The sequence below is a fragment of the Oncorhynchus kisutch genome, linkage group LG5, assembly GCF_002021735.2.
Source record: "Oncorhynchus kisutch isolate 150728-3 linkage group LG5, Okis_V2, whole genome shotgun sequence".
NCBI lineage: Eukaryota > Metazoa > Chordata > Actinopteri > Salmoniformes > Salmonidae > Oncorhynchus > Oncorhynchus kisutch.
The window spans coordinates 6,221,123-6,243,612 of record NC_034178.2 but is presented as its reverse complement, the minus strand read 5'-3'; the positions used below and the strand labels follow the sequence as shown (position 1 = coordinate 6,243,612).

General features: G+C 47.6%; 2 protein-coding genes across 10 annotated transcripts in view; both read left to right on the top strand.

Annotated features, from left to right (window-relative positions):
* The window catches only part of LOC109890394 (pericentrin), a 33,165-nt gene extending 20,687 nt beyond the window's left edge, over positions 1 to 12,478 (top strand). For 3 of the 7 annotated variants that reach the window (XM_031824276.1, XM_031824274.1, XM_031824273.1), the window contains 30 exons: positions 402 to 562; positions 709 to 878; positions 1,009 to 1,208; positions 1,379 to 1,541; positions 1,626 to 1,868; positions 2,315 to 2,547; positions 2,627 to 2,743; positions 2,917 to 2,937; positions 3,334 to 3,570; positions 3,665 to 3,847; positions 3,992 to 4,144; positions 4,255 to 4,416; positions 4,576 to 5,484; positions 6,423 to 6,593; positions 6,689 to 6,866; positions 6,955 to 7,283; positions 7,364 to 7,466; positions 7,582 to 7,760; positions 7,836 to 8,042; positions 8,117 to 8,287; positions 8,438 to 8,637; positions 8,714 to 9,599; positions 9,710 to 9,913; positions 10,072 to 10,254; positions 10,399 to 10,625; positions 10,711 to 10,793; positions 10,897 to 11,032; positions 11,173 to 11,306; positions 11,536 to 11,664; positions 11,989 to 12,478. In XM_031824276.1, coding sequence (XP_031680136.1) covers positions 402 to 562; positions 709 to 878; positions 1,009 to 1,208; positions 1,379 to 1,541; positions 1,626 to 1,868; positions 2,315 to 2,547; positions 2,627 to 2,743; positions 2,917 to 2,937; positions 3,334 to 3,570; positions 3,665 to 3,847; positions 3,992 to 4,144; positions 4,255 to 4,416; positions 4,576 to 5,484; positions 6,423 to 6,593; positions 6,689 to 6,866; positions 6,955 to 7,283; positions 7,364 to 7,466; positions 7,582 to 7,760; positions 7,836 to 8,042; positions 8,117 to 8,287; positions 8,438 to 8,637; positions 8,714 to 9,599; positions 9,710 to 9,913; positions 10,072 to 10,254; positions 10,399 to 10,625; positions 10,711 to 10,793; positions 10,897 to 11,032; positions 11,173 to 11,306; positions 11,536 to 11,664; positions 11,989 to 12,032 — 6,516 coding nt within the window. In that variant the 3' untranslated portion in view covers positions 12,033 to 12,478. The remainder of the gene's footprint in view (positions 1 to 401; positions 563 to 708; positions 879 to 1,008; positions 1,209 to 1,378; positions 1,542 to 1,625; positions 1,869 to 2,314; positions 2,548 to 2,626; positions 2,744 to 2,916; positions 2,938 to 3,333; positions 3,571 to 3,664; positions 3,848 to 3,991; positions 4,145 to 4,254; positions 4,417 to 4,575; positions 5,485 to 6,422; positions 6,594 to 6,688; positions 6,867 to 6,954; positions 7,284 to 7,363; positions 7,467 to 7,581; positions 7,761 to 7,835; positions 8,043 to 8,116; positions 8,288 to 8,437; positions 8,638 to 8,713; positions 9,600 to 9,709; positions 9,914 to 10,071; positions 10,255 to 10,398; positions 10,626 to 10,710; positions 10,794 to 10,896; positions 11,033 to 11,172; positions 11,307 to 11,535; positions 11,665 to 11,988) is intronic. The other 4 variants (XM_031824275.1, XM_031824277.1, XM_031824279.1 and 1 more) reach the window with 4 other exon arrangements.
* A 2,812-nt stretch (positions 12,479 to 15,290) lies between these two features.
* LOC109890570 (sentrin-specific protease 2-like) lies at positions 15,291 to 22,339 on the top strand. Of its 3 annotated transcripts, XM_031824272.1 has the most exons (17): positions 15,291 to 15,477; positions 16,335 to 16,540; positions 16,901 to 16,962; positions 17,042 to 17,151; positions 17,316 to 17,385; positions 17,538 to 17,619; positions 17,729 to 17,909; positions 18,008 to 18,114; positions 18,210 to 18,295; positions 18,384 to 18,511; positions 18,611 to 18,733; positions 18,846 to 18,977; positions 19,126 to 19,332; positions 20,307 to 20,386; positions 20,515 to 20,599; positions 20,754 to 20,849; positions 20,940 to 21,744. In XM_031824272.1, the coding sequence occupies exons 2-17, from the start codon at positions 16,389 to 16,391 to the stop codon at positions 21,018 to 21,020; spliced, it is 1,782 nt and encodes a 593-aa protein (XP_031680132.1). In that variant the 5' UTR covers positions 15,291 to 15,477; positions 16,335 to 16,388; the 3' UTR covers positions 21,021 to 21,744. The 3 variants fall into 3 exon arrangements, with proteins under 3 accessions (XP_031680132.1, XP_020338093.1, XP_020338092.1); XM_020482504.2 differs by lacking the exon at positions 16,335 to 16,540 and having other exon boundaries at positions 15,293 to 15,477; XM_020482503.2 differs by lacking the exon at positions 15,291 to 15,477 and having other exon boundaries at positions 16,159 to 16,540; positions 18,614 to 18,733; positions 20,940 to 22,339.
* The last annotated feature ends 151 nt before the right edge of the window (positions 22,340 to 22,490 follow it).

The window sequence follows — 22,490 nt, the reverse complement described above, 5'->3', positions numbered from 1 at the left end:
TCAGAGGGAGAGGGAAGAAATGGGAGGTAAAGGGAGGGAGGGAGTTCAGATTTCGACTCACTCCCACTCAAAGTTGGTGTTGAGGCAGAGAGCTGCTGCCTGCCCGGCTCGCAGGATTACACCATCTTTTGTGTTTGTGTAGCTCTACGTTTTTGTTTGAGTGCTTCCTGGAGGCTAAACAGGCAAATCTCAAACTAATGGTGACTGAAAATGGAGACTGTCCATTTCACTTTCTCTGATTGGGCATTACAAGACACATGGTTTTGCTTTTGGTCCTGTTATGTAAAGGGAGTGTGTTGTTGAATGCAACTGTCGTATCTATGACTGGGAGGACAATTCTTTGATCACATCTAGTCATGACTGGTTTCCTGTCTCTGGTTTCTCTGCTCTCTGGCTCTCAGCTGCGAGCGGAGGTGTGTAGTCTACAGGGGGAGTTGGAGGGGAAGAGGTCAGAGATGGAGACCCTGGATACACTCCTCCAACGGCGAGAACGAGAGAGTCAGGAGGGAGGCAACCTCCTCAACATGCTTACTGAGGACCTACACACTGCCAAGGAGGAGAGGTGAGGCTGTCTGGATGAATGTAGGCCTGACAATGATCAGCTAGTGTGTAGGCTTCATTATTTTTATTTTTTTTATCAAAGTTTTTTAAAATTTGTTAATGGAGTGATTTTGTTGGTTTTGTCTCACTTTGACCTGTGACCCCTAGGCAGTCTCTCCAGTCAGCTAATGAGAGGCTGAGGAAGGTTCTGGTTGAGGTGGTTTTGAGCACAATGGCAATGGAGGAGCTAATTGGCCGCCGGGTCTTCGCCTGTGTCGGGGTCAACGGTCATGATCAGGGTGAGAGTCCAGGAGAGGGAACAACCAATCAGGAGACAGGTGGGTGGAATCTAACAACTGGACCTGTGTCCTTGATACATTTATGACAGGAAGTGAACAAGTACACACTTGGGAAGAAAGGACTGATAACTGTGTGTAATACCTGACCGGTCTCCTCTCTCTCCACTAGGTGTCTCTGTAGCAGACATGTCGACCGGCGATCTGGATCTCTCTCAGCGTGTGTGTGAGAGCCTCCTACTGGCAGAGTCCCAAACAAACTCTGGGGGGGAGGAAGCAGCCCTGGGAGAGGAGGCAGCCCTGGGAGCCTGCAGCCAACTACGCCACTCTGTGGACACACTCCTGGAGCTCCTCACACGGGCTCACACACAGGTAACACACACACACACACACTAGCTTGTCGGCATGCAGTGAACGCTTGAGGTTAGTGGGGGGTCAACACAACATTCTATGAATTGAATTTGCATGAAGCTCAGCCACTGATCTTTGCGTTCATCTGTCTCTCTGTCGGTCTCTCTCGCTCTCTCCTTTTTGGTCTCTAGTTGGAGGAGTCTTGTTCTGTCCATCTGTCTCTAGAGGAGAGATTTTCCCAGGGCCGTTCAGACTCCTCCCAGATGCTGCGCCAACACCAGCTCGTATTGGATCAGCTGGACCAGGAAGCGGGGCTAAAGAGCAAGCTCCAGCTGGAGCTCCACAAGGCCGAGGGTCAGTGGAGATACTGTGCGTCTCCATGTGTTTTTAGAATCTTTGTTTGTAAAAAGTATGATATTCATGTATCTGTGTGTGTAGGTCTGTTGGAGGGCTATGTGGCTGAGAAGGCAACTCTGGAAGAATCACTACAACAAAAGGAGGCTCAGGAAGAACGGCTTGTTGAGGAGCTAGAGGGCCTCCGGGCGCAGCTGCGCCAGAAGGAAGGCCTCACCTCAGAGCTAGAGAACCTCAGGGTGCAGCTGCAGGAGCTCAGCGAGGAGCACAGTCTCCTCCAGCGCCAGAAGGTCCATCTCACTGCCGGACTGGGAGAGAGAGAAAAGGGTGAGGGGAAGTGATAGATGAGAGAAATTGTGGTTTAAGCTTAACTGGGATTGATTATGTTGCGTATGTTTTGTGTACACGTTAAGTCCTATTCTTAGTTGTCTGCTCTCCCTGTAGGGTCCTGTCAGAGTATAGAGGGGGACACAGGTTTGTCGCTCAGAGTCCTGTGTGTCTGTGTTTTAAAAACTGCCCCGTCTCAGACCGAGGCCAGTTGGGGACTAGTGTGTGAGTTGGTTTTTAGTGTGGTTGTATTTGTTTGCTATGACTTGTGGTCAAGTTTTTCTTTTCTTTTTCTGACCAATTCTATACTTCCCCTTATCTATAGGAAGTGCATGTTTGGAAGGATTGTGTGTGTGTCATTGTGGATTTTGTGAACATTTGTGTGTGTGCATGTCTGTGCCTAACTCTGTGTGTGTGTGTGTGTGTGTGTGTGTGTGTGTGTGAAGGCCTCCTGGTTGAGGCAGATCGTCTGGGCCAGGAGAGGCTGTGTGTGCAGCGGCAGGCGGAGAAAGACCGCAGCTCACTGTCTCTGCGCCTCAGGGCTCTGGAGACCGAGCTAGAGGAACAGGAGAACAAGGGCCTCACGGCGGAGCAGCAGCACAGGGCTCAATCAGAAGACCTCCTGCAGCGCGTCCAGGCCCTCGAGAAACAGCTCAAACACGACAGGCAGTTTATAGACGTAAGTGTCACGCTGTGGGGAAATGTATGGATGTGTAACACACTTGCACACACTCAAGTTTATCTCTGTGTGTCTCCAGGAGCAGGCAGTGGAGCGGGAGCATGAGAGAGATGAGTTCCAACAGGAGATCAGAAGTCTGGAGGCTCAGCTCAGACAGCCAGCCAGACACTCTGCTGGGACCAGCAAGGGCCAACGGGTAAGATGCGCACACACACACGCGCGCATCCTTACCTTAGTGTATTGGCATGTGTTAAGTCTTTAATACTGTAGTGTTCAGTCAAGACAATATCTGCTGTTGAGTCATTATAGATATTGAATGGACCTGTTGCTGACTGTTTGTTTTGTGTTTTATTTCATGGAATGCTCTAGATTGAGGACTTGGTTCTGCAGGTGTGGAATCTCACCAGTGACTCCTATAGCTACACCTCGACTCTTCTGCATGCCCCCACCGTGTGTGTGTGTGTGTGTGTGTGTGGTGATAACACCTGTGTGATTAACTTACATAATCATTGAAGATGCATCTGCCGTTAGTGCCGCTCCGTCGCTCTCCTTTTCATCTCTCCACCCCCCTTTTCTCCATCTCGCTCGATCATCCTCCTCTCCCTTCCCTTCCATCCCTCTGTGCTGTGTGTTTCTGCTCTGTCGCATGGCTTCAGTTGTTGTCGTGGCTACAGACCCGGATTGGCTTTAGTAAACCCGTCGTACAGCTTAACATGGGAAACCCCATAGTGACCCGGCAACTGGAGCCCTCAGAACCAACATTCCTCCCCTGTGTTTCTTTCTCAGGTGGAGAGCCTTCAAGCTCTCATCAGGGACAAGACAGAAGACCACACCTGCCTGCTGGCAGCCAATCAACAGGTCCAGCTCGAGGTTGCTGAGCGCAATGAGGAGATTGACAAGCTGGCTGGGCGAATTAGGGAGCTGGAACAGGCGTTGCTGAGCAGCTCCGAGAGCAGCAGAGCTGTTTGTCAACTGGAGCAGGAGCTGCACAGAGCTCGGCAGAGAGAAGAGGAGCTCACACAGGTAACTCTCTCACACTCTCACTCATACACACACACACACACACACACACACACACACACACACACACACTAAATGACGCTCTCTCTCCCTCCAGGATAAGGAGTCATTGCAGCAGCAGCAGTTGTCAAATCGTCTCCAGATTTCAGCGCTGCAGTCTAAACTGGACGAGACCCGTCACCGTTACCGTGACAACAACGCTAGCACCCCCGACCCCATCCAGCTTCTCCGAGACACATTGGACACCGCACAGCAAGACCTGCAGGACAAGGAGCAACAGGTGTGTTTCCAACCTCAACACCTGCTTTAGTGAAAGGCCTAACAGAGCTTAACTGCTACCTGCTGCTAGTGTATCGAGATCTTTGGCCAGAGAAGATTAGTTTGCTTGGTTGGATTAATTTGTTAACTTGTGTGTGTGTTCTAGGTGTGTGTGTTGGTTGGTCAAATGGAGGAGACTCAGAGAGACCTGACCATAAAAGAGGCGGAGTTAAAACACCTCACTCTCCAGCTGGAGCTCCTGACCAATCAGAACACGGATACCATCACCCAGCTTCACGACCAAGTCGCTTCTCTCAAAGTGGGTCTGCTACAGTTTTCAGTCATGCTAGTACTTGTTAGTCCTCTCTAATGCCAAGAATAATTGTCCTACTGTGTTTTAAATCTCCCCCCGTGTCTTTCTCTGTTTAGGAGACAGTTTCAGCCCTTACCTTTCGCCTGGAGGAGAGAGAGATTGGAGAGGAGGAGAGTCTCCCATCTGCTCTGTTAGAGGAGAAGAATGAGGAGATAGACCACCTGACCCAGGAGATACACAAGCTAGAACTGGAGCTGGAGACAGCCAGGGACATCACGGTACATAGACACCCACCCATACACACACCTCCATAATCCAGCCCCGTTATATAATGACAATCTCTCAGAATTCAAACTACTGTGACGTCTATGTAGTACACACAATGGAACTCGTTATTTTTGCCTGAACTGGAAGCCATTCTCCCGGTCTCTCTACAGGCCATCCAGACAGAACTTGAAGACGTCCGCTCCCAGGTGGAGCATCTCCGCTGTGACATCATCAGGGTGCGTCAGGACAAGCAGGAAGAGGAGGAGCGGCTTCACGAGGTCATCAGCACGCTACAGGCCGAGCTAAACACCCTTTGCCCCGCCTACCACGAGGTCAGCGACCTATCACAAGAGGGCGACAGTGTTAACCCTTCACCTGCTCCTAGCCCGGAACCTGCCAAGTACCCTCAACCAGAGAGAGGAGGAGCGAGAGGAGGTGAGGGCGACAGTCTTAAGCAGGAGATGCGTCTCTTCCATTCCTCCTCTTCCCGTTCTCTCCGTTCCCGTGTGGAGGCCCTGCAGGGGCAGCTGGAGGTGACGGTGGGAGAGAAGGAGGCGATGGAGAGACTGCTGCTCTCTCAGGAGGAAGAGTACAGAGGACAGGGGGAGGAGATGGGGAAGAGGCTCAGGGAAGAGAGGGAGAGAGGGGAAGAGGTAAAGAGGGAACTCCATCTAAAAGAGGCAGAGTTTGAAGAGGTGAGAGCCAGGAAAGAAGGGCTGGAGGAGGAGAGGGATGCAGCTGTGGAGGAGAGCGGTCGCTGGCAGGCTCTTGCCCAGGAGACAAACTCCCTGCGAGGGGAGAAAACTCGGCTAGACTCCCTGGTCCTGGAGCTAAAATCAAGGGTTGAAGAGCGGGAGAAGGAGACTGAAGCCCTGCTACAGACTGTGGTGGCTGTCGAGACGGCGAAGGCAGAACTTTCGTCAGAACGTGAGGCCCTGCGGAAGAAGGAGTGCAGACTCCAAGAGGAAATAGAACGCCTCCAGCAGGAAGTGACCTCTCAGAGGGCCTGCCTCCAGGAAGTCAGCCGTCAGCTGGAGGAGAGGCGAGCCAACCAGGAGGAGGCTCAGAAGGAAGTGCTGGTAAGTGGCGGCAGTGGCGGGCCAATCGGATTGACTCAACATGTGGCATGAATTTAAACACATTTCTCTCTAGCCATGTAGGAGCGGTGACATCTTCAGTAGTATTAGTTATTTGCAGATTTAGTTGGTAGATTGACACAGAAGAGATAAGTTGTCTGCTTTGAAATCCTGCCTTTGATGTTTTCATTCAAACTTGAGTAATCCATTCCATTTAGCCTCTCTAAGCCTAACTTGCAACACTAAGTAACTTTCACTTTTATTTAGGTATTTTGCGGTGTGAGCTCCCTCTACCACAGCTGGCTATGGTTAGAGGGAGAGAGTGAACGAGAGATTGAGTCTTTGGAGAAAAAGCATCTGCTAAATGGTATATTTATAGTGGGGGAGAGACTAAGAAATGGCGTAAGAGAGAGAGCGAAACTACGAGATGTTGATGTGTTGGCACCCAACAGAAGAGTTACTCACAGAGGAAGTGACCTCATCAGAAAGAGGAAGTCAGGAGTGGTCAGAAAACAGTTCTGTGTTGTGAAGTTCTTTCACACTGGCATTTATTTACTTTCTTTCTGAACATGGAGTATAGTTTTCTTGCCATGTGTTCTCGAATGGGAGTTTCCAAGCACTATTTTAAACACTCTTGGTGAACAATTTGCTATAGATTTGTGTTTGGGGAAAATAATGATGGTGTTGAGTAGAGTTACTCGCTCAGTGTTATGCACTGTATTTTCAGTGTGGGTAGGAAGGGTAAGGGATTTGTGTTGGTGAGTTTTGCACATGTTTCTTGTGTAGTCTTTTCAAGGTTTTTAATGCAGTTCTTGAATGAATCAAAGCCCTGGATAACAAATTGCAAGAAAGATTTTGTGCAAAGTAGACGGATTACATATTTGATGGTGCTGTTGATATGGATCATTCTGATGCTGATGATGAAGGCTGTTCTCTTACAGACATGTGCTGAGGAGACTCTGGCGAAGGCTGACGCTGCCCTGAGACAGAGGGAGGAGGAGCTACAGAGACTAGGGGCGGAGCATCAAGCCCTGGGGGCAGAGTTAGCAGCTGTGAAGGAGGGTCTTTGCTCCAGCACAGAGAGAGCTGAGAAACTACTGGAGGAGGGACAGGTACAGACAGGCGTGTGCATTTAAACGCAACGTTTTTTTGAAAGGACTGTAAATAACACTTTATTCTCTGATTATTTCACTCACCTGTCAATCAGACCAAAGACCGGGCCCTGGCTGACCTGGAAACCAATAACCAGCATCTGAAGGCGGAGCTCCGGGGCCTACAGGAAGACCTGGCCGTGCAGGAAGAGGAGCTGGCCTATCAGCAAGGAGAACTGCTGCAGCTTAGACAGACCTGCAACCCGCACAGCAGACAGACACACTCATTGAAGGGTGAGTACACATTCAAGCTGCTACACAGACAATGGTGTTTCTCTGAGTGCAGAGCTGTTGGATGACCGTGATCATCTTTCTCCTCCAGACATCACGCCCAGAGGATTCCAGGACGGTGTGTCTCGCAACGGGTCCCTGAGTTCTCCTGAGGTTCTCCGTCGACTGGACTGTTCTGAGGAGAGAACCAGAGAGGACAGGTTCCACCCCTCTGTTCTCCACGGTTCTAGACTGTCTGACCTCAGTGCTTTAAACAGCACAGGCCTGGAGCTCCAGGCTAAAGCCTCCCCCAGGGGACGGCAAGACCAGCCCTGTCCAGGGACAATCAGCCCAGAGCTGGGCACACACAGCACCCACTCCCCTGGGTCCATCTCTGCCTCGGACAACCTCTCCATGTTGGACTCAATGGACGATGACAAGGTGGGTGGAAAAAGGGTTGAGAAAGTGTCCACATACACCACACAAACACGCACACACATTAAACCTCTCTCACCTGTCAGGTGCATGAGCTGGAAGCCCTGGACCTGACGGCCCCTCCCTCATCTCTTGGCTCCGCCTCTTCTCTGTCCGCAACGGAGTGGGCCAGTGATGGATATGGCAGCAGTAAGTCTGTTTGTCTGTCATTTTGTTGGTCTTGTCTGTCATTTTGTTGGTCTTGTCTGTCTATCTGTGTTCATTTGTCTAACCTCTCTCCCGTCTCTCTGTGTCTGTCGTGTAGATGTCAGTTCAGAGCTCGGTGTAAGACTCAAGGTAGAGTTGGAGCAGACAGAGAGGCTGGATGCTCAGTTCTTGGAGTACCTGCGTTGTCGAGGCATGAACCCCGCAACCAACACACGCACAGACAGCGCCGCCGGGAGTATGAGCTACAGCGACGAACTGTTGTCTCCTGAACTACAGGTATGAACACAAAAACACACACATACCTTAAATGTTACAAATGAACCCTATACCAAACTGTGTGTGTGTTTCCAGGGTCTGTTGAAGAGAGTGTACCAGGAGAGCTGCAGGGTTCTCGCCCTCTCCCAGCGTAACGTCCCCTCTAACCACCTCTCATTGGACCAGACAATCTGTCAGTTAGACTCTAAAGCTCCTCCAATGTGTTGGGAGCAGGAGAAGAGGGCGTTACAGGAAACTGTCATCGCTCTGAGAGAACTGCTCTGTCGGATGGCACAGAGACCGGTGAGTGTGTGTGTGTGAGATGTGTGCTTAACTTCTACATGTGTGCATACTGACCCTCCTGTGTGTTTTAACAGGAGAACTCTGTGGATGCTGGTTGGAGCAGAGGGCTGCAGGCTGCAGTAAGGGGTGTGTTTGACTGTGAGAGGGCAGGGCTTCCCTCTGAGCTGCAGGCTTTTCTCTCCTCTCACCCTGCGATAGACTCCACCCACCTTCTCCGTCAGCTGGAAACACTGCTACAGAGACAGGTGTGTGTTTACGTGAGCGTGTTTGGAGCGGTCTCCACTAAGGAAGTCCTGTATACTGTAAAAAAATATATAATACAAAAAAACCTGCATTGTATCTGCTTAGCTTCATTGAGGGTAGAAAAAAATTCTCGCTTTCCCTCATCTCTCCAGGAGGAGCAGCACCGTATTGTGGTGGAGCGTCTGCTCTCTGCAGACAAACACGCTCTGCAGCTGCAGCACTCTCAGTGGGAGGAGTCATCTAAAGGGGAGGTGTTATCCAGGCTGAGGGCGGAACTAGAGGAGAACAGAGAACGACTTAACTCCTCCCACAGCACCCAGCAGGAACTACAAAACGAGATCCGCAATCTCCGGTATACATACACACATACATTATTGAATGCACACACACATACACGTAAATAAATACTGATGTGTGTCCTCTCCCAGCCTGTGTATAGAGGACTGTGAGGAGGCTGTAAGGAGGGAGGAGACCAGAGTCCAGGAGCTACAGCAGGAGCTGTACCAGGAGAGAACTCACACACACCTCCGGGAGAAGGAAGAGGAGCAGCAGAGATCAGAGGTCGTGACCCTGAGGGGTCAGCTGGACCAGGAGAGGACGACCTCTTGTAACCTCCGACAGGAACTCCAGATAGAACTCTCCCGCGGCCACCTCCTCCAATCACAGCTTGACACACGTCTAGCCGATGCCCATAAGGAGCTGGAGGAGGAGTGCGCCCGTTCTGCCCGGCAACTCGACACTTTCCAGTCACAGGAAAAGAGTCGGCTGGAACACTTCCTGAAAGAAGCTGAGTCCCGCCTAGCCGACGCCCACATGAAGAAACTGGAGGAGGAACGCGAGCGCTCCGCCCGGTGTCTCGATGACATCACACGCAGACAAGAAGAGGACGCGTCCCGAGACAGGAAGTTCATCTCGGAGCTCCGCTCTCAGCTGGAGCAGGAGAGGAGGCAGGGGGAGGAGCTAGCCACCGTGACAGACGGGCTGAGGGCGGAACTTCTGCAGAACCGGAGGAGAGTAGAGGAGGAAGAGAGGAAGAGGAGAGCGGAGGCACAGAGAGATCAGGATGCTGCAGCCCGCCTCCGAGTTACTATGGAAACACTCAAGGAGCAGCAGCAGGAGGCTAGTCGAGCATTGGAGACAGAGAGAGAGCGTTCTGGTCGCTTAGGGGCGGAGCTCAACGTGCTGAGGGAGAGGCTTCGATCGGTCAATGACAAGGAGAGGGAGCGGGAGGAACAGAGGGAGAGGGAGAGGAGGAAGGAGAGACGGGAGCAGACGGAGAGAGAGAAGCGACATGAGAGGACCAGCAACAAACTGGTGAGATTTACACACAACATTTTAGCATTGCCTGTCTGACTTGTAATACAACTGTGTCTCAGCCACTTGTATGCCATCTTTGTCCTGTTTTCTCTTCTCTCTCTCTGCAGTGTGAATTGGAGTTATTGCGGCAGCAGGACCAGCAGAGGATGAGAGATCTCCAGCAGACTCTGGCTGAGCTAGAGAGGGAGGAGAGAGAGATGGCCACAGAGAGACTGTCCAACCGACACCAGTACAACTCCAGCCCACTCCAACCCAAGAATAACACATTGACTGGGCCAGACCAGACCAGCACAACCCAATACAACCACCAGGTACCAGAAATGGCTGATCATAGCTTGGCCCATGCATAGCAACATGAAGCACTGGGAGACGAGCTAGACGGCAGTGTTTAAAATGGATTTATGGTGTTTGGGGGAGATTTGCGACAGTTTGATAAGGACCATGATAACCAATTTCTCTCTCCCTGCAGTCTTCCTCTTCTTCCTCTGCGCTGGGGGAGAGGTTGTCGAGGGAGAACTCTGACCTGTCGGCCCGCGTGAAGGAGCTGAGTCAGGAGACAGTTAACCTGAAACACACCCTGTCCTGTCTGGAACGACAGCTACGACAGGCACAGACTGAGAACCGGCCCAGCACTGACCTCAGCAACAGCAAGGTGAGCCACACGCGCAAACTAACAGACTGATTCACGCACACACACACTCGATCTCTGGGCTGAAAGTCCCCATGGATCGTCTGGTGTGAAGTCCCTTGTCTTGACGTCCCTTTAACCCAGTTTGTGTCTCTGTCCCTCCTCTAGTTCCAGCGACTGTATGAGCGCTATCTACGGGCTGAGAGCTTTAGGAAGTCTCTGGTCTACCAGAAGCGCTACCTCCTGCTGCTGCTGGGGGGCTTTCAGGACTGTGAACAGGCAACTCTCTGTCTTATCGCTCGGATGGGGGCGCACCCCTCGCCCCCCCACGCACACACACACTCTCCCCTCTCGCGCTTCAGAGCAGCAGTACGAGCTGTCATCGCCATCTCACGGTGGGTTGGGTTGGACGTGTGTGTGATATAGAGCTATGGGTCATTGTGTTATGCATATTAACCCTTCCCTGTCCTTCTCCTCCAGACTGAAGTTCCTGACCAGGAAGTGGCAGAGAGTCGTCAGGAGAGGAGTTACAACTACTGTCACTGTCAACGGACACAGCACAGGTGCGTGTGAGAAACATCCAGAGCGATGAAGATAGGATTACCAACGTCACACAGGCAGGGTACATCGACAGTTCAGTGTGTCACCTTTCTATTTCTCTCTCAGCTTCCAGGACTGAGGTTTTGAGGCAGCAGCAGCAGCCACTGGCCAATCACAACTCCTCTCCACCTACTAGAGACAGCAGCCCCACCCGTAAGGGTGTGGTCTCACCAATGAAATCACCCTTCAGGCTCCACAACCGGTACTGCTCCTTACATAGTAAACATCCATTAATGTGAGGGGGAAACTAACGACATACCTTGATTTAATTTATTTCCTTTTCTCTCTTCTCCCCCCTCTTTCTCTCCCCTCTCTTATTCTGTCCACTCTTTTCCCCCCTAGAGTGTATTCCAACCCGGTCCTGTCCTCTGAGCCTGCTTCGTCCAGTGTTCTGTCCCAGGATGCCGAGCGATCTCTGACAGACTACATCCACCACCTGGAGAACGTACAGCAACGCCTGGGGGCTGCACGTCCAGGTACAAACGCACACTGGTTGCACTTACTGTTTGAGCACACACTCACTGAATGAGATGGGGAAGATCAGAGAGAAAGTGGGGCTTTAGCTTGGCGATGGCATCGTACCACGGCAAGTACACTACCCACAATCGCCTGGGTTAGGTGACGGCATTGTTACCATGGACATACTTCCTCTCTGACAAACTGATCAATCAATCTCACCACCTCCAATCCCATCTCCTGACCCAGTTAGCAGGGCTTATTTAGCCCCACCTCCAAGTTCCCCTGATATGATTGGCTATTGGCAGCGGTGGCTGCAAAAGAACAGGACATGGCTGTACCTCAGCTGTCTGTCCCCCATCTACCGGTACGGCCCAGGTGAGGACCTAACTACAAGTACCAGAATACACTGCTTCGTTACTATCTCCCCACATCACCCTCACCGTATTGAACAAACTACAAGTACAAACTACAAGTACCAGGATGTACATCTCAGGGTAGGGCACAATCTGGTGTAAGCAGGCACACGTGGGTAGTCACTACATAGCCATTCTAAAATGGACAATGGTCCATTGAATAGTTTTCTTCTGTACTGGGTGTGTTTTTCCACAGACACCTGGGTGTTCATATGTTTGTGTGTGTGAGAGAGCGAGAGATTGTGTTGCCCTTATCTGATTCTGACACATTTTCTCTCTCCTCCAGACTCTCCATCTCTTCTCTCCTACCACAAAAAGTCTGACCGCTGAAGGAAGGAATGAAGCAGTGTATGAATGGCTCCTTTCAATCCAACATCCTTATGATCCATCTCTGTGTTTAAATATACAATGGAATGTATTTGTCTATCTGATTTAGAAAGTTAGAATTTAAGACATTAAATTATTTTTTTACGGAAAAAAAAATTATCCACATTTCTGTCGACCTCCGAGTAACTCCCTAAGAGGTCTTCTCACCCGAATGCATGTGTTTTTGAAAGTATTAGATCGCTATTTTTCTACCTGAGTTTTATACACCTTTGTATCTCTGATTCTGTATATATGTTCTTGGGTATTAATATTTGCTAAAGTTTCACGTGGATACATGTGCAAAGTTTCACACTGGAATTCCGATCTATAGATCAAAGCTGGTGGACATGTTTTGTCAATGTTTTTTTATCGATCACCATTTCTACAAAATAAATATTTTAATTGTGTGATTACTTGCCTTGCGCATCTTTTAAAGGCAGGGCCGAAAATAGGCAGGGTCAGACATGCACAGACTTGCATCAATACTTAAGAGTATCGTTAGATTGTGTGTTGATCAAAAACTGATGGTGGCACAAACACCCCTCCATTTTACTTAGTTAATCATTCATTAACACTGGTGATTAATTAGTTCTGGGGTGCTTTGGACGCACATATATTTACCATCTCAAAATGTGTCCGGCAAGAAAAATAGTAACTACTAAAAGAACTGGCCTACATAGAACGGTCATTCCAGTCCAGTGTCATTTGAGAACAGTTTTACAGAAGGGGGAAACCAGTCTTTGGTAGTTATGTCTTCAGTTACACTGCAGATCATGACAGTTCACATAGGGGTCAAATCACTGATATGCCATGTACTGGTGCTCTAGTAATTATAAATTAAACCATTTCTATACTATATTAGAATGTGTTATATCAGCAACAATTTCAGCTGGTTCATCTGGGGCTTTAAATCACTGAGATGCCCATTAAATTATGTAATCATTTGGGGCATACAAGGTAGGAGGTACCGGCTGACCACCAGTTCCACACTACTAACTAATGACCACGTTTACATGAGCACAGTTTTCCCAATAGTAGCTCATATCCCGCTTAAGGTCTTACTCGTATAAACTGTTTACATGCACCTTTGATATCCTGCTCACGATTAACCCTGTATACATGAATAAGCAGAATCTTCCTCATTTAAATTCATATGGGTTAAATAGAATGGTAACTGAAATCTAGACACTGACTGCATATAACCTCTCACATACCATAATATATAAACTCCTGCAAATGTTACATTTGCCTCGGGAACAGAAAAGGAGAACTATACTGAACTAAAATATAAATGCCACATGTAAAGTGTTGGTCCCATGATTCATGAATAAAATATCCTAGAAATGTTCCATAAAGAGTGTATTTTTCCTGAATTCAGTGCACAAATTTGTGTACATCCCTGTTAGTGAGCATTTCTCCTTTGCCAAAATAGTCCATCCACATGACAGGGGTGACACTAGTGCACCTTGTGCTTAGGAAAATAAAAGGCCACTCTAAAATTAGCAGTTTTGAAACAAACTGCCACAGATGTCTCAAGTTTTGATGGAGCGTGCAGTTGGCATGCTGACTGCAGGAATGTCCACCAGCTCTGTTGCCAGAGAACTGAAAATTAACATAAGCCTCCAATTTGGCAGTGGGTCCAACCGACCTCACAACCGCAGACCACGTGTAACCATACCAGCCCAGGACCCCCACATCAGGCTTCTTCACCTACGGGATTGTCTGAGATCAGCCACCCGGACAGCTGATGAAACTGGGTTTGCACAACCAAACAATTTCTGCACAAACTGTTAGAGAAGCCTAAGGGAAGCTCATCTGTGTGCTCGTCCTCCTCACCAGGGTCTTGAACTGACTGCAGTTCAGCGTTGTACCCGATTTCAGTGGGCAAATACTCAACTTCAAAGGCCACTAGCACATTGGAGAAGTGTGCTATTCACACATGAATCCCGGTTTCAACTGTACCGGGCAGATGACAGACAGCGTGTATGGTGTTGTGTGGGCGAGCAGTTTGCAGATGTCAACATTGTGAACAGAGTGCCCCATGGTGGCGGTGGGGTTATGGTATATGGGCAGACATAAGCTACAGACAATAAACACAATTGCATTTTATGTTGTCAATATGAATGACCCATTGTCGTGCCATTCATCTGCCGCAATCCTAACCTTTCAGCATTATAATGCACTGGCACATGCCGCAAGGATCTGTACACAATTCCTGGAAAATGTCCCAGTTCTTCCATTGCCTGCATACGTACAAGACATGTCACCCACTGAGCATGTTTGGAATGCTCTGGATCGACGTGTACAACAGCGTGTTCTAGTTCCCGCCAATATCCAGCAACTTGCAATGCCATTGAAGAGGAGTGGGACAAGATTCCACATGCCATAATCAACAGCCTGATCAACTCTATGTGAAGAAGAGTTGCATGAGGCAAATGGTGGTTGCACCTGATACTGACTGGTTTTTTGATCCACTCCCCTACCGCTTTTTAAGGTATCTGTGACCAACAGATGAATATCTGTATTCCCAGTCATGTGAAATCCATAGATGAGGGCCTAATGAATGTATTTCAATTGACTGGTTTCCTTATATGAACAGTAACTCGGTAAAATCTTTTGAAAGTGTTGCATGTTGCGTTTATATTTTTGTTCAGTGTATTTCTTTCTTTCACCATATCTTGAGAAAATGCCAATGTGTTATCTTCGACACTGTTTTGCTAGAAGACAGTGTTTAAACCACATCAAATATGGTTCCAAAACGTACTGAAGTCTTCTCAGAAACGTGTTTCATCAGCTTTTAATTTTCTTAAACCCGGTCAAATTGATGCCATTTGGAGACTTTGCACAGGACCAACCATTCCCCCCCTTGTTTTGTTATTGTGTTCTCCTCGTGTTCCTAAACGAAACCCGCCCACTTCGGCAACAAGCTGAAAATCGTGTTCTGTCCTCTTGAAACGACCGGAGATGCCTCAGAGGCGGAGCAACCATATTTGGATCCCCGGCCGCGGGATACAAAGCGCCACACGACATGCAGGCCGATCTAGGCAACAATCGTTAATTAGTTGAGGTCCAACCAATAGGCTTCTTAAATTGTACATACAATTTATATACTAATTTCTATCCAAAGTTAGCATCATCTGTATCAGTTCATTCTATCCAGAACTTGAATTCGAGATGAGGAACCATATTATAAATGGTGTTAATCCATCTGTTTTTCGGGCCTGTCTCAAACATTCCTGGGGAGAATTTAGCTTGAGTATCCAGTGTCACTGCCGACACTGCTTCGAGTGCTTTAGGTACTATTGCCCTTGAGTAGAATCTGTCTCCCATCCATGTCTGACTTGTCTGCAGGTTTCACGGGGTTGACTCTGCCTGAGGAGTCGCTGTGTCACCAAAATCAAACACACAGGTATTTGTGGGTCTCCGGGTCCATTCTTTAGTCGGGAAAGCAGCGTTTGGTTACAACAGTACTTTAATGGTGTTAACTAGATTAATGCATTCATCCTATCGATGTAAGACATTAGTCTGGCGATCACTACTGTATTTAGTCTTCTCGGGCAACAAATTATGACATGTATAACTATAGTTGACAAACAAATGGCCACACCAAATGTTGGAAATTATAATATGCTTACCAAATGTCGGAAATTATAATATGCCCTACCAAATGTCGGAAATTATAAACATACATTTGTGTAAATTATCGGTGAAACTAGCCAGTAGGCTTTACAGTTCAGTACAGAGTATCAGCAAAATAAATTGTTATAGTGGCTCGAACTGCGCAGGTAGCCTAGTTTTTGAAATGATTTGTTTGACAATCCAACGGAAACATAATCACACAACACCCATGATATGCAAAACCGAGCCCTGGCAGGCCTTTTCACGGGCTAAGATGTTTTACATGCCACAGTACCAGTCTAATTCCGCGTTCAAATACTAGTCGGAACTAGAAAACTCCGAAGTGTTCGCTAACTGGTTGTATTTTTACATGTGCGGATGTCAACCGCTTAGCAAGTCATACATTTCAGAGTTTCCTAGTGGCAACTAGTACGGGAAAGCGGAATAAGATTAGCATATCCAAGTAGAACGTACGAGGAAGTCTGACGTTTTCCCCCTACGGTTTACGGTCTTCACGTTTGTGTACATTCACTTCAGTCATTTCAACACGAAGCTAAATGCTAGGCTAACTGTGCTAGATAGAATGTGAATGGTGGTTTGGCGCAGGTAGAACATTTGTGCCCACTGAGCTTGTATTTTAAACCGCAGATAGTCCTGGCCCGACCGTACGAGGAAGTTTCCATTCTCTCGTATCTGTCTGTGATGTACGGATGGGTAGTTGACGGACTATCGTCGCTCTTCGAGCCTATAACCGGGCAAAAACATTCCGGTTGGCCTGGTTTGAACGTTGGCGGGGAGATAGACTCGCAACGGCAGGATAGCAACGCCAGGCCAACCAAAAGGAACTACCAGAGGTCGGTGACTGGCACATGTACTGTCTTTGGTGCTAGTGTGCTCTGTGTAGCTGTTTATGTAACGCGTTAGTAAGCTGGCTGGCAAACGCTAGCCAGTCAACTAGCTAACAGCTAGTTTAACATTTAAACACTTGTCACCCAAGCTCGCTAACCTAGCTAGCTAATTATTAGCAACAATTGTCATTCATTCCAGTTGGTGTTAGCTGCTTCAAAAATAAATAAGGCTTTCCTCGCGCCACTTACCAGACATTAGCTAACTATTTCCTAACGTACCAAATAATAAGGTACTGTAGAAAAACGAACTGTAGCTAACAAATGTAACTACTACCTGGCTAGTTACGTGTTTACATTCTGTTACAGCGTTCATGTTTCAGAAAATGTTAGCCAGAGTGAACCAGTGGCGATCAAGAGACGGAGAAAAGGTATGGTAACCTATTACCAATAACTTTTAGCCATTGTTCTTATAATTCATGTGTGTTGTACTCTCTCATATTGTCATAGACATCATTAGTTTTGTGAAGAAGACTGTAGCAGGGGTGGCTGGGCTGCTGAGACTGAGGAACCCACTGTCTCCTGCCAGTGAGAGAAACAGAAGGTACACAGCAAGCCAGGTATGAATGTGTACCAGTGGTGCGTTCTTGTACCGTACACAACACACTCATAAACCACTGCTCTGACTGAAAGACACATACCAGTACATAAACTTTAAAATGTTTGTGCAATAGCTGCACAATATTCACATCTGACTATGTCCTAAATCACTCCTATTATGTAGGGCCCCGTGGGCCTGATGGGAATAGATGAACTCCACACCTCATGGATGAGCAGCTCTGATTGGAAAATGGGTGAGTAACGAGGGTTCTGATTGTTTGATCGATAAGGGAGGAGGACAGCTGTGTTGTACATTACAACATCAGTGTATATAATATGTGTAACAGCAGAGGGGACAGGTCAAGTGGTTGCTTCAACTTGTTTATCCCTCTTTCCTTGTCTCCAGAGAAACCAACGGTAGGAGGACAGAGGGAGAGAGGGGGGCTGGGCCTCCTCCAGGGAGCCTCTCCCCCTCTGAGGAAACACACGTAGGTATCTTCTGTCTACTGCATACTTTCAGTTCTGGGGCTTTAACACAAAGGTTCTACATATGTGGGATGTTCCTCCTGTAAGTGTTGTTCTCGGTCTTGTTTTCAGTGGCTTAGTGCTGGGTCCAGGGAACCCAGACAGAGGGAGAGATGGAGACAAGCCCCAGAGATGCTCACTCCAGCTCCTTCCCAGTCGGTCTACCCAGGGGGTGGGGGTTGGGACAAGACCCCCCAGCTCAGACCTGCCCACCCCAAACCGCTCTCACAGACAGTGCTTGGCAGTGGAGGAGGTGAGTTTGAAATGAAAATCAACCCTGTGATTGATCCTGGTTTTTATTAAATGCCACGCCAGGTATGTCAGTAGTTGTCAGGTTTGTTCTGTTTCCAGGCTCTGAAGGAGAGTGATAAGGAACACTACAGACGGCTACTGGAGATGGTGTCCGATAAATACAGCAAGAGCCAACCGCTGCCCTTCACCCGCACCAAACCCCAGGGGTGAGTGGTGATGGAGAGTGTGAGATTATAGTTTTCATTCCAGTGGTTCCGTTAGCTAGTTTTTACAAACCTCTGTTTTCTTCGCTTCATCACAGGGAAACATTTACACAAGATGTACATAGAATGGCCATTTTGGGAAGAACCTATGAGTCTGTGACCCCAAAGACAGGACCCTTCAGAGGTAGACTACTATCACAGCCTCTCTCACCCCTCTTCTCATGTATTGGAAGCTGTTGTCCTAGGCTAATGTTTTCTCCTTCTATCTGCAGCCAACCCCAGTGTGTATATGTGGAGAGATACATCCTCAGCCAAACAAACCAGAGACATGAGAGGAGAGTTGTGTCTCAGTAAGCCTCTCAGCGCATCTGTGGATGCCCAACCTGCCAGCAATGCAACGGTAGGACACACACTCATGAACTGTAGTAAGGGTGCTAGGAAGAGTCATAAGCCTGCTATGAAGCATCATAAGGTTGTTAAAAAGTCTCTCTCCCTCCAGCAGAAGCAGCCAGAGCTGGATCTCTCTGCAGAGGTAGCAGCAAGACTCAACCTGGTGGACAGAGAGACGCCAACACACACTGACACACTCAACAGCACTGAGGAGCTCCCCAGGTTCAGCAAGGTGAGTGTTCTTTTTCCCTGTTATGGTATGTCTGTAGTGTGTTGACATATGAGTGTTCGTATTCTATGGGTCTGTTTTCATTCTGTTTATTTCAAACTGTGTGTGTGTGTAGGAGATGGCTGTGGAGGTGAGTCGTGCCCTGTCTCAGAGGGATCCTAACCTGGTCCTGAGCTCAGCCTTCAAGCTATGCATCACACAGAGAGACCTTGCTTCCCTACAGGAAGGGAGCTGGCTCAATGATGAGGTGTGTATGGTTGTTGGCTGTTAAGTTTGAGGTTGTTGGTGTGTGTGTGTGTGTTAGTGAGGTTGTGTGTGCCTGCATGTGAGAGAAAGAGAAGGATAGATGTGTGTGTGTGTGTGTCTAACAAAATAACTCTCCCTCTGTGTCTCAGGTGATTAACTTCTACCTGTCCCTAGTGATGACTCGTAGCAGTAGTGCAGGGCAAGGGCTGAAGGTCTACTCCTTCAGTACATTCTTCTTCCCCAAACTACATGGAGGGGGGCACGCCGCCGTGAAGCGATGGACCAAAGCTGTGGACCTCTTCCAGTATGACATCATCCTGGTTCCGCTGCACCTGGGAGTCCACTGGTCACTGGCTGTAAATCTCCCCAGATTGACGGGGCTTCATTCACTTTAGAATAGTGGTCACCAACCGGTCGATCACAGCCGACCGGTCAATCACCAAACATTTCTGCACTTGATTCGGCAGCCCTAGTGCTGAGAAGGCTGTGTTCACATTTTGAACCATTTAATGTGTTTGAAGGTAGATCTCCGCTTACTGGGTAGGCCCATAGAGCAAATCAAGTGCACCCCTATAGGCAATGTTGCCTCTGAGCTGCACGCTGAAATATCAGCCTGCGCAGAGAAGCACGAGATTGAACTTCACTCAACTTTCTAGAGTTTACACTATCAACGTTTCCCTTTACTGTGGGAATTGTGATTGAATCAATGCAATACTAGCCACTTTCAATGCAACATACTGAAATAAAACTAACTATGCAAGTTGTCGGCAGAACGCGTTTGTTGTCGGCAGAACACGTCGTAGTAGGATTCTATTGCATTGACTCGCACGACTCCGCCCATACGCTACACAGACTGGTGCGGCATAATCAATCAATCAACCAATCAGCAATGCAGCAGGCCTATTTGCAAATAGACCATTGCCATAAATGGATCTGTGCCATTCACTTTGAACTGGACTGTGTTTACAGCATGAGGTCGTGAGTAGATCCACTTGTTTTGAAGCAAACGTTTGAAATGTCTGAAGAACATTGGCAGAGCAATTCAAGCATAGCCAATATGTAGTAATGGTGTGTTGGGCCTATAGCCTACTTTAGCACAACCCTCATTGCTACATAATTGTTTTTAGTTGGTTAATGTTGCACAGGCTGACGTTTTTTTAAGTAATGTTAAAAATAAAACAAATCTGAGCGGGAGATCTTGTCTTGCATTTTGACTCAAAGTGATTGTGATTCAAAAAAGGTTGGTGACCACTGCTTTAGAAAGTCCACAGGTCCTTCTCTGTGGTCATTTGTAGATACCTGTGGACTTTATTTCCCTTTCCCTGTCTAGGTGATAAACTTTAACTCCAGGACCGTGAGGTCCTATGACTCTATGGGACAGAGACATGATGACATCTGCAGCCTCTTACTGTGAGTCCTCAGTCCCCTTCCAGTAATCATTTGGTTTGACAAAAGTACCTGTAATCTGATGACCATCTTTTTTGTCATTTCATTCTGTAATCCTGTTACATGTATTTGGTTCGTCCAACACTGTCCAGGCTGTACCTGAGAGAGGAGCACAAGGCCAGGAAGGACCAAGATCTGGACGCGTGCAAGTGGACAGTGGGCAGCTTGAGGGCCAGCGTAAATTACCCAGACAGAAATGCATATCTAATCATCTTTGTTGTTCTTATTTTGTCTTGAATGTATACAGAGTGTGTCTAGGGCTGTCAGAAATAGCATCCGTTCTCTAGTGATTTGCTTTTCACCAGGATCCCTTGTGCGTGTGTGTGTGTAGGAGATCCCTCAGCAGAAGAATGGCAGTGACTGTGGAGTGTTTGCCTGTAAATATGCTGACTACATCGCCCAGGGATGGCCTCTCACCTTCCGACAGGTACATAGGCTGTCATAGGCTATCATACTCACTCGGTGTACACTCGTACAATCTCCTTTTCACTCACACACTGTCTCTCACTCTCCTCAGTGTCACATGCCGCTGTTCAGGAAACTGATGATCTGGGAGATTCTCAACCAGAGGCTTCTGGAGGACTACACAACTACATAAAAAGAAATTACTGCTGCAAAACAACCATTACAACAGAAATGATAACAAACAACAACAACAGGCATGACTACTACACAGCCTCCAAACTACAACAGGAAGGACAGCTACAGCGAACAGCTAAGCACAAAAGCAATAAATAAAAAATAAAGGACTTAAAGGACCAAAGCTATGGACCACAGTATGACCTCTTACCCTCTATCAGTGGGTAGAAGTGCAGTCCTTGTAGTGAAGATTGGGTGGGTGTTCTCCGAAGCATAGAGGTTACAAAGGAATGGTTTGGAATTGATTGTGTGTTCAGATACATCCTGAAGTGCCTTGGACTCATACTTCTAGAAAACACTAAATGGGGAATCAGTTAGACACTTGAAAATCCCTGCTGTCGTTGATGCGAACTTAAATTTTAAACAAGCTTTCTGTGTGAAACCAGAGTGTTTGTTAATGTTGTGTGTGTATATTTATATATAATGTCTATATTAGGTACTTTATTTTTATGACTAGTAGAAAGTGGAGTGACAACTGAGGCATATGAGTGTTATTGAATGTCTTAATTTATGGTTGAATCATCATCGAAGGCAGACAGAAGAGTGCTGCATGTGTGTGTACTATATTTATGTAAATAGATATTTTTTTGACTGAAAAGTTTGTGTGCGTAGCTGCTTTAATTTTGTCTGGACTGGAAGAGAGACCGGTGTGCGAGGTGCGCCATCTCAAGCAGATCAGGACACCATCTTAATCCCTCACCACCACTAACAGATATGGACAAATAATTTAAATCCTAAATGTGTAACAATAGTTTATTTATTTGATGCGGAAGGCTTTTCTTTTATGGCCTGTATATAATTTAATCCAGCAGTAACAGCATCCGTGTAGATGTTTTTGTCATGAATTTTATAACAGTTCTATTGGATTGTATGTGTTTTCGTTTAAAGGCATGTAGAGAAGAATTTCTAATGAGTCTACTACTTTAGCTTGGGTCTGCCTCTGAAATTGCTCCCTATGACTCAAAGTGGTGCACTGTATAGGGTTCCATTTCCAATGGGCCCTTGGCCTATAAAGCTGTATGTGCTTTAGCTTACTCCCCTGTGGTGTTCAGTGTGATGGTAACCCTGTAGCTAACATGTCTGGGACGGCAAAGGAAGCTGAGTTGGCTAAAGCGCGTACAGATCTGGGACCAGGCTAGTACTGCTTATGCACGGGTCATTACACTGCGTATTACATTGCACGTATTTCTGCTGCAATTATTCATGTGTGTGCATAGAGCCGTGCTGACAACCTCAGTCATATTTTTGTATGTAATAAAGGTCAGAAGGAAAGAAATGGATCGGCTTGTGTTATTGACTAATCACTGTCAAATGTAAATTACGAGTGTGAATGGCATGTAATGTTTTGGTGTGTGTGTATATATCCTTTGTTTATGGAGGATGTATACAAGAGCTATGTTTCATTATACTCCAAGCCTAAAGGTGGCAG

Bases quoted from the DNA above. Each gene is read 5' to 3' on its own strand.
- LOC109890570 (XM_031824272.1), top strand. From the start codon at position 16,389: ATGTACGGATGGGTAGTTGACGGACTATCGTCGCTCTTCGAGCCTATA. The intron at 16,963-17,041 runs GTATGGTAACCT...ATATTGTCATAG, and splicing joins GATCAAGAGACGGAGAAAAG to ACATCATTAGTTTTGTGAAG. The intron at 18,512-18,610 runs GTAGGACACACA...CTCTCCCTCCAG, and splicing joins AACCTGCCAGCAATGCAACG to CAGAAGCAGCCAGAGCTGGA.